The 10,059-nt window shown below is 35.8% G+C and overlaps 1 protein-coding gene across 6 annotated transcripts; it reads right to left on the reverse strand.

The window, feature by feature from the left end:
- Positions 1-5,424: 5,424 nt before the first annotated feature.
- LOC136202958 (steroid (22S)-hydroxylase-like) lies at positions 5,425-8,765 on the reverse strand. Of its 6 annotated transcripts, XM_065993974.1 has the most exons (8): positions 8,730-8,765; positions 8,384-8,600; positions 7,653-7,974; positions 7,426-7,578; positions 7,270-7,357; positions 6,770-6,900; positions 6,393-6,515; positions 5,425-5,703 (listed from the first exon to the last, which is right to left on the reverse strand). In XM_065993974.1, the coding sequence occupies exons 3-6, from the start codon at positions 7,821-7,823 to the stop codon at positions 6,830-6,832; spliced, it is 483 nt and encodes a 160-aa protein (XP_065850046.1). In that variant the 5' UTR covers positions 7,824-7,974; positions 8,384-8,600; positions 8,730-8,765; the 3' UTR covers positions 5,425-5,703; positions 6,393-6,515; positions 6,770-6,829. The 6 variants fall into 6 exon arrangements, with proteins under 6 accessions (XP_065850046.1, XP_065850048.1, XP_065850047.1 ...); XM_065993976.1 differs by lacking the exon at positions 8,730-8,765 and having other exon boundaries at positions 7,270-7,336; positions 8,384-8,660; XM_065993975.1 differs by lacking the exon at positions 8,730-8,765 and having other exon boundaries at positions 6,406-6,515; positions 8,384-8,660.
- Positions 8,766-10,059: the final 1,294 nt, after the last annotated feature.

A 10,059-nucleotide genomic window follows, 5' to 3' on the forward strand; every position in this document is an offset into this window, starting at 1 on the left:
GGAAAACTTCTAGACAAAGTATTTCCCCTTTGGGCAAAGTTCAGACGACACAGTATGCTGTCCAGTTGACTTTACCATAAAAGGAGAGATAGTCTGCTGAGCTGACCGAGGACAGAAGGTACACAATTCTGATTGGCCGAGAGCTCTGAGCAAGTCAGGATGACAACGACATATAGCCGTTTCCCTCCAACGGTTATTTCGAAATTCGAAATGACCGATGCCCAGACGTCTCTATAAATAGATCCATCAGAAGCTTCACTCAATACAGAACTTGATCAAGCAGTTACGCTGACCAAATTTCTACACAAGTTCTGCAAGCAAGAAGCAAAGCAAATCTTACACTACAATTCTTATATCTGTGTAAAAGTCTAGAGTGATTGTTTCAATCGTCTAAAGTGTCTTAGCAAATCTTTGTATAGGACAAAACACTTATCATTTCTAGAGATAGAAAGGAGAGGCTGAGTACTCGGTTTTAGTACTCAGCGGAGAGATTAGGATTGAGTAGAAGTATAGAGGAAGGTACTCTTGTCATACTCAATTGCTGATATTGTAAAAGGTTTGAGGCTCTACCTTTAAAGAGCTCAGTAGAGGATTTGAAATCTCGGAACGTGTTCCGGGGACAGGACGTAGGCTTAGAAGAAGCCGAACCTGGATAAATCTGCTGAGTGAAGTATTTCTTACCTTTAACTCCTTATTTATATTGCTTGCTTAAATAACCAAAAACTGACCAAGTAAAGAGGTCAAGTTGAGTTGTGCGCATTGAACGTCTGAGCTCGGAAATAGACTCTAAGTGCTATCTCCTGACTCAAGCTAAGAAACTGACCTAGTCACCAGTTGACTAAGCCAGTATCTTGCTGTTTACTCAGCGCCGCTGTTAAAACCTTTTCTTTAGTAAAAGAAGTCTGCCCTAATTGCGAAAAAGTTTAAATAGTTCCTAACCCCCCATTGGAACTATACTTGCAACCCTACAAGGGACCAACAAAGTCTTCCGATAAGAGCGTGTGAGCAAAGAGCTAATCTCCTCTCATAGGCAGATTGCGAAATCCAAATGGATTTCAGGCCTCCAATGTCAGTAACCGTAGCAGAGGATTGATGAACCTCAGGAATGCCTCATTTAACAACAGAGGACAAAGACTGCACGGGTTTGTCACTAGTAAGGGGCCACATATAACTAATAAAAATAAATGTATGAAATTGTTTCAGTTTATTGACGAACTTGTTTGGAAGCAGGGCCGAGTCTAGGGGAAGTTCTCCTACACCGCTGCCTAGGGGCCTCACAAATTGTGGGGTCTCGAAAATATATAATTCCATATATTAATTTGGAGATTCATATTAATTTTTTTGAACAAAAAACTTATTCCAATATTCATTAGACTAACAAAACAATACCAACACACATTGGACTCTCAATTCAGTTTCCATACTTAGAGGACTAATAGATCACTGTAAACAAGTTCATGGAAGCAAATATGTGAAAATACAAGTGGCCAGTATCACTTTAAGGGGCTAACAAGACATTCTTTAAGTTTAGGAGACCGATCAGTTTTTTAGACTGAATTCAGAGGCCTAAAGTATTATCCCTTTAATGAAATTAAATCCTATTTTGCTAATTTTATCAAATCAGGCATACCACTAGTAAGTTTAAGTATATTAATCCGACTCTTTGTGAGCATTTCACATATCAATTTTTCCTAATTGTTAATTCCATTAAAAAAAATGGTTTTCCATTCTTTTAAATTAGAGAACTCGAATTAGAGTACTAACCTTCATGCTTGTGCTCTTTTCGCCTCATAAATTAATCGCAGATAAGGAAAAAAAACTATTGATTAGTTACAGATGCACAATTCTAAACAGAGGAATTTCTTGCGAGTGGTGAATAATATGTTGTGATAATCCGATTAACTTTATAAACCACATCCTGACTACATTTTTTTTGGTAGAATAGGAAAGAAAAAACAAACAAAAGCCCTTCAAATTAGCCCGAGATTAGCCTAGGAAAGCTAACCCCCACTTGATCATCCAAAAGTAAGGAAGAAAGGAAGTCCGGAGGAGAAGAAAAAGTTGTTACTCCCAAGGTCCTCATATGGCCATCAGTAGCAAGGCGGTCTGCCACTCGATTTTGCTCCCTGAAAACGTGGCCAAAGCTGATGGAATCGAAAGAGGTGCCCAATCTTTTGATCTCTTTAACTAAGTTTTGGCAACCTAGACTCATAGCATTGTTATCAGAGATCATTTTGACTGCTTCGGGGTTGTCTGATTCCACGAAAAGTCTTTTCAAGCCTAGATTTTTGGCGATCCTAAGTCCAGAGAAGATCCCCCAGAGCTCGGCAGTGAAGGAAGATCCTAACCCCAGGTTCTGAGCGAAGCCAGACACCCAAGCACCACCAGCATCCCTCAAAGAACCTCCAGCCGCAATTCTGCCATCACTAAGACAAGAGCCGTTAGTATTTAATTTAACTATCCCTTCCTCAGGTCTACTCCATCCAAATAGACGAACACTATTTCTCTAGATAGTATTGGATAAAATATCCACTTTGAAGCTATCAATAATAGAATTGATTTTTTTAGAGAAGAAGACAAGTAAATTAGGAATAACAATAGCTCCATCTCCCAAGATATCAGCATTCCTCCACTACCAAAGCTGGTGACAGACGACGGCAAAGAGGATAGCACCATGCTCCAGTTCAGGCAATAACAAACCACTAACACCATCAACAAACCAATCTCGGTCAGAATGGGCAAAGAAATCTAAAATCAAATGGACCGAAAGAACTTGCCTCCACACATTTTTACTTTTAGCACAATCTCTTAGAACATGGCAAGTGGTTTCTGCCTGAGCTCTGCATCTGCCACAAGTATCAGAATCCACTAAATGGCATCTTTTCCTTTCCACATTTGTCAGCAACCTATTCTTAGCACCAAGCCACATGAAACTTCTCATGCGAAAAGAAACTTTTAAGGCCCAAATATTCTTCCAAGTGACTGAAGGGGGAGATTTCAAGTTCAGATTAAAAGCCTCAAACGCCGATTTACAAGAATAAGCACTGTTGTTAGTAAGGCACCAATAGTGATTATCTCTATCTTCCTCCTTACTACTAACATAACTCCCCGAATTTTTAAGAGCGTTTCCAGACTAAGGTAAGCCTCAAATCTTGACCAAACCCAATCGCCCTCTGAATCTACAACATCTGCAATATCCTATTACGAATCTCTAGAGGCGGCAGAAAAGTACCAATCTCTAATAAAGGCTTCTTCCCAAGCCATACTTCATTCCAAAAGCTAATAGATTTGCCATTTCCCACAGACCAACCAATCCCAGAACAAAACTCTGAAAACACAGCATTAACTCCTTTCCATAAGAAAGAACAATTAAGAACCCTCTCTTTTGGTCCCCCAAAAATCCTATCCTTCCTATATTTCCCGCATAATAAATGCACCCAAAGAGCAGACGGGAATTGCCACATTCTCCAAAGAAGCTTCATTAACAACACTTTATTATTGTCCCTAGCTTGTCTGATCCCCAAACCTCCCATATTCTTAGGTTGGAAAACCTCCTTCCAAGGAACAAGATGGATCTTTTTCCCCTATTCCGAGTCCCCCCACAGGAAACGATGATTGATTTTATTGAGACCATTAAGAACAGGCTCAGGCAATTTACAAGCTTGCATAATGTGATTAGGAACCACATAGTTCACCAATTGTACCAAGGTTAGACGGCCCGTAAGTGAAAGGGACTGAGCTTTCCAACTAGCATATTTACTATTAGATTTATCAAAGATCTCTTTAAAAGAAGCTTTGGAAACTCTATCACTATGGAGAGGAACCCCCAGATAGTTACCAAAAGCCTTGGTAAGAGGAATACCAGAAATCTCATTCATCCTTTTACAGACCTTTTGGTCCATATTTTTAGAGCACAACATTCTAGGTTTATGGACATTAAGTTTTTGACCTAAAGCAATGCAAAATTTACTGAGGATATCCATAATCACACCAATTTGCTCCTCACTTCCCTCAACAAAGATCACAACATCATCAGCAAAGAATAGATGAGTGACAGGGGGACATAATTTATTAATAGAAACCGGATGAAAACTCCTAGTGTTAACAGCATCTTGGATAAGATGAGTTAATCTCTCCATAGCAATAACAAATAAGAACGGGCTCATAGGGTCCCCTTGCCGAATACCCTGGGAGGGAGTAAATTCCTCAGACATATCTCCATTAATCAAAACTTGGAAAACAGGAGACGAGATACAAACCTCAATCAATTTCCTCCAATTCTCCGGAATCCCAGCTCTCTCCAGACTATCAAGAAGAAAACTCCAGTTAATCCGATCATAAGCTTTCTCTAGATGCAGCTTAAGAGCCACAATACCACGCTTTCCCTTTTTGACCTTCATCGAATGAACCATCTCCTGAGCGATAACAACATTATCCATCATCTGTCTTCCCGGGACAAAACTGCCTTGATTCTGGCTAATAATATCAGGTAGGATACACCGAAGCCTATTAGCCACGATTTTGGTAACCACCTTATAAAGCACATTACACAGACAAATAGGTCTTATTTGTAAGAAATAGGAAGGTTTCTCCACTTTAGGAATCATGACCAGAAGAGTTTTATTTACAAGCCTAATATCCTCAAACCCCATTAAAAACCCCAATGACAACTGTAAATACCTTCCTTTACAGTTTCCCAGTGTTTATGATAAAAACCGATCGGAAGCCCATCAATCCCAGGAGCTTTAGTAGCACCAATGCTAAACACAGCCTGACTAATCTCTTTCTGATCAATATGGTGAAAAGCTTCCATAATCTTATCATCACAAACTGTAGGAAAAGTAGACCTCGACAGGGCACCATCCAAATCCACCAGATCCTCTTTAAATAACTCCTTATAGAAATCACTACACCATAAACCCCTACTGCAACTAAGTGAAATTGTTGGCTTAGACCCCTTTTTGAGTTGCAGTAGGCCAAAAATAGGCCTAACGCAACAAAAATCCAATTGTTGCGGACGCTCCTGTAGCATTATTTGCTAATGCAGCAATTTATAAACAATAGCAACAATTAACAATTGTTGGATATTTTTTAATTAGTTGCAACCAATTAAATTTATTGTTGCATTAAATCTAATGCAACTAATTTATTTAATTTTTGCAACAATTTTAATAGTTCTGCAACACGAATATTGCTTCAAATGCAACATTTATATTACACTTTGCAACAATTTTAGTTCGGGTATGCAACATAATTGGATGAAATTGCAACAATTTTAACTAGCATCTGCAACAATTTTAACTGGAACTTGCAACATATTTGATCACTTTTTGCAACATTTATAATTGAATTTGGCAACAATTGTAATCTGCATCTTTTTTGTTGCATTTCTTTTTAATAATTTCAACATGTAACAAATGCAAATTTTTACTAATTTCAAAAAGTGTAGTATAAAATATGACAAATATATTTACAAACAATGATCCAAGTCATACATGCACAATCTCTTACAAAATAAGATAAAAGTATCATAATATATGTCCAATACATAGTTTTCAAATTCTAAAAAACAACAATCTTTCATCGATGTCACTCGTTAGCTTCTCCTTTTCCTAGGCAGTTCCCTGTAGACCAAAAAGCTCGACAGCAAGCCTCAACTCAGGATCAACTAAGAGTATGACTGATTGACAAGCAGTATAAGACCTGCATGACCAGAAATCATTTAAGTTAATGCCACTTTTTGAATTTCATTTACAGTTCACCATAATATTACAAACGAAACATGACCCCAAAGTTTTGATGAAGGAATAAGCAGGGATATGAAAGATTGATGAAAAGATTGAAGATTTCCCTTGGTTGGGAGTTCAATGATGCTGAAAGGAAAAGATAAGATTTCCTTCGAATCACACAAAATCAAAACGATGGAATAAGTTTTACCCCTCAGCTTCTTAATAACAAATATACAACCTATTCGATGTTCAATTTTGGAACAGATCAAACACAGTTTTTATTCAAACTGAACATGAACAAAGGAAATGGGGACTGTTTACAAATTCATTTGATTTCTTCAATCTGTTTGAAATTAAAAATCAAACACTTTAAGTTTTTAAATTCTCAAGTTGAGAGGTATTGTTATAGTTTTGTTAAAAAAAGAGCAGAGCATTAGAGCTGACTTAGAACATCTGTCAAGCAAATCCATTTGATAGACCTTAACTAACAATTCACTAAACCAGCTCAAAGTCTGTAGGTTCACAATCTAGGTCCACAATCTAGGTCCACTCATAAATAATTCACAATATTTCAATCACGTTATATAGTCACATTTCATCTCAGATAATGGTCGACAAAAGGAAGAAAGAACATCAGAAATTAATAGTTCGTCTGAGAAATACCTAAAGACGTCACCTGAGCTTTCGATTTAATGGAATTCTGATCCTCAATAAACCCGCCGCCAGAAGCCGTTCAGCTCCTCCGCCTATGCCATGCATTCGGGTAACGAGATTCTTTTCGCACGACTGAAAATAAAGGAAATAAAAAAAACATTAGATTTAAGGAAAATCAGTAAACAAATATCAGAAGTCTGCAGCTAAACTAAAGTCTACTTGAATTTATGGTAGAAGAACAAGTACTTCAATTGAATCATTCAGCTTAAACATCCAAGGGACTAAATTTTCGTAGAATGAAATGATAAAACTGATATATTTTCTTTCATGTCCCTATTTTTTACAACAACCAAATTGAGAAAGTTCAAAAGACAAAAAAATCTTACCTGAATTTGCTTGCTCAAATTGATAATTTTCTGGAATATTGGCAATGTTGGCTCTTGAGCTTAAGGAGTTTCTTCTTTTGTGCTTGATTCACTATCCTCCTTCATGGAAGATGTAGTTTCCTGAGTTAATTCTGAACCAACAACCACAAGTTCATTCAGATCAGATTCTAATTTAATCAGACTTATGAAGAGACTCATACTTTTGGAACTCGACTAAGGACAATTGACCCAGCAAAAAATCTATTGGTTTTTCAAAAAGGTTAAAATAATGAGAAAATAGTTAGAAGAAAATACACCTAGAACTTAACCAAAAACGATAGAACTTGGAGCCATCAGACATAATTGATTAAAGCATATGGAAAATAAAGAAAGTATTCATCTCCCTAATTCTAGGTTGGCCCTATGAACTCTCCTTTTTATTTATTTATTTTGGTAAACTGAACTCTCTTTTTAGATTACAATAATAGAAGTTACATAAATAACGAAGGAAAAATAGATACCTTCTTGGCTAGTTTCAGTATCTTGAGTTTGAACTGGAAGCGAGAACCATAAAATAAGTCCTATGAACTTCAATATGGTCAATCGAGACTACAAATTACTAATTAGTTTCATTTTCTGGATTAGGAAATTAATTAATTAATTAATTAATAGAATACCTGTAATGCTCTTCTATAGGCGGTTCCAGGCAAATTAATAGGAGCAGAAACAACTCCTTTCATGAAAGTAACATATTTTTTCTTCAGCTTTTCAGTCTCTGGTTTTCCAGGATCGATGCTCATTATATGTTTCGCCATCAAGTTGAATGTGAACTATACAGTATATATATATAATTAATTTGATTGTATTGTATTGGTTTAATTAAATTAATAATAATATTTAATACCTTTTTGGCCTCATCTTGAGCTGAAAATGTAGAATTGTCGGTCCATGAATTAAGAACAAGCAAAGTTTGATTCTCAACTTCTCTTAGTAGATTCCTAAGCCTAGCATGACTTAGAAAATTAAGAGATATAATCCTCATATCTCTATGCATATCTCCAACTAAAACAAGCATAGACCATTTCCCCAGAATTCCACCTATGCTTTTTGGATAACAACATTCAAATAATCTCCCTTCGTTTTGCAGTATGAATCTATTCAATCCAGGATCTGCAGACACCACCGTTGGCTCCCCAAATAAATTCGATTTATAGATGTTTCCATACCTGAATATTCAATTAAAAACACAATTAATTAATTAATTAATTAATTAGCAGTAGATAAGAGTTAGTTATTAAGAGAAGTAACCTTGAAATATGAACTAAAAGACATAAAATAGCCAACAAGCGATTAAACCATTAAAATATATAAAAGTTACAGACAAAAAGATGATGAATTTAGACAAGCATTATACCATACCCACAAGTTTAATTACATCTCTAGAGAAATTAGACAAATAAATAAATAAATCTGCACACTTCCTTTATAATGTATAATCAATTGATAGGAAGCTACTAGTGTTGAAAATAACAGTAAAAGATTCACTCACACAGTTAACATATATTATTATCCATAGCTTTATTAAGTTAACATGTAAACCTTGAGGGAGCAAATATTGGGGAAAAATAAAAAAACCTTTAAAATAATATCACATGTGCCGTGAGAAGTGGAGTAGATGGAGGCGGCGGTGGAGATCGAGAGGTGGAGGAGGTGGAGGCGACGGTGGAGAAGCCGCTCCCTGTTTCCGGCACCGTGAGAAGCGGAATGACTGAAGTTACGAACGGCGGTGTGCAAGGTGGAGGTGGCGATGGAGTGGAGGCGGCGATGGCGTGGACTGGGTGGAGATTAAACCCTAGAAAATAAGAAAGGAAGAAGAGGATACGGGTAAAGAAGACGATTAGCGAATGGTTAACAAAATAAAAGATTCTATTTTATCAATTGCTTAAAAATTATAATATTTAAAAATTATAATATTTATTACTTAATTAGTGAATGGTTAACCAGAAATGGAATAAGTCTAAATGTTTAGGACATATGCTGTTGTATTAATTGGTTAGAGGTTTGTTCCTCCACATCTGCATTTTAAGTAAATTTTTTCTGTATTTCATTTATAAACGGGATTACTTGTCGGGTCTTTATTGGTACGAGAATACCATTTTCTGGTCCCGCCTCGTACCTGCCTACGGGGACCATTCGCGTCCCTGCCGAAAAACGGGACGGGCCCCGACGCGTACAGGTATTCCCTGCCCCAGTTGTATCCCTAGTTCTTCTCGACTAATTTTTTCCAGAATGAATAGTGATATTGCCAAGTCCGGTCCGGTCCAAGCGCGTACAAGCCCGCCAAAAAGTGGACGAGCTTGGACTTTACGAATTTTAGATCGAGCATATCCGACCCGATATACTATATATATATATATATATATATGAGATGGCTCTTGTGAGAACCATTTCTTAGATGAGGACACTTTCTTAGGTGAGAACCACTAAAACTACGTAGTTTTGACTCTAAAAATTAAAAAAAAAAAACACTGTTGTCATGGGGGTTTGAAACATTGGACTCTTTGTTCATATTCCATATTACTTACCACTGAGCAAATTACTTTTCTTGCGTATTATGTCGCGCGCTGATTAATATACCACTGCACTCTAGCTTCTATTATTTAATATTTGACGCATGCACTTATTAATATCGATTAAATGTGCATTATAATGAATTATTAATAGAAAAAAAAGAAACGTGCATAATAATGAATTATTAATAGAAAAAATCCAAGAACATGCTCTAATTTCTTATTTATTTAATTCCTCCATATTTTTTGTCATTTATGTTTTAAAATGTTAAGGATGATGTTCTAAATATTGTTACATGTGTTCTTAACTTTATAATTTGTGTTCTAAAAATTAAGTATAATGTTTAAAAAAACAGTAAATATATGGACCATTTTTTGCATTTGTTCTATAATATAATTTATAACTCATATTCTAAATAACATAACGTATGTTCTAAAAAACATAACGTATGTTCTAAAGTTTATAGTTTGTGCTCCAAAAATTAAGTATAATGTTCTAAAAAAATCAGTAGATATCTGGATTGTTTTTTCATTTGTTCCAAAAATATAATTTATAACTCATGTTCGAAAAAACATAAACACATGTTCTAAAATACATAACGTATGTTCTAAAAAACATAACGTATGTTCTAAAGTTTATAGTTTGTGTTCCAAAAATTAAGTATAATGTTCTAAAAAATCAGTAGATATTTGGATCGTTTTTTCATTTGTTCCAAAAATATAATTTATAACTCATGTTCG

This window comes from Euphorbia lathyris, chromosome 8 (assembly GCF_963576675.1).
Source record: "Euphorbia lathyris chromosome 8, ddEupLath1.1, whole genome shotgun sequence".
In the NCBI taxonomy this organism is placed as follows: domain Eukaryota; kingdom Viridiplantae; phylum Streptophyta; class Magnoliopsida; order Malpighiales; family Euphorbiaceae; genus Euphorbia; species Euphorbia lathyris.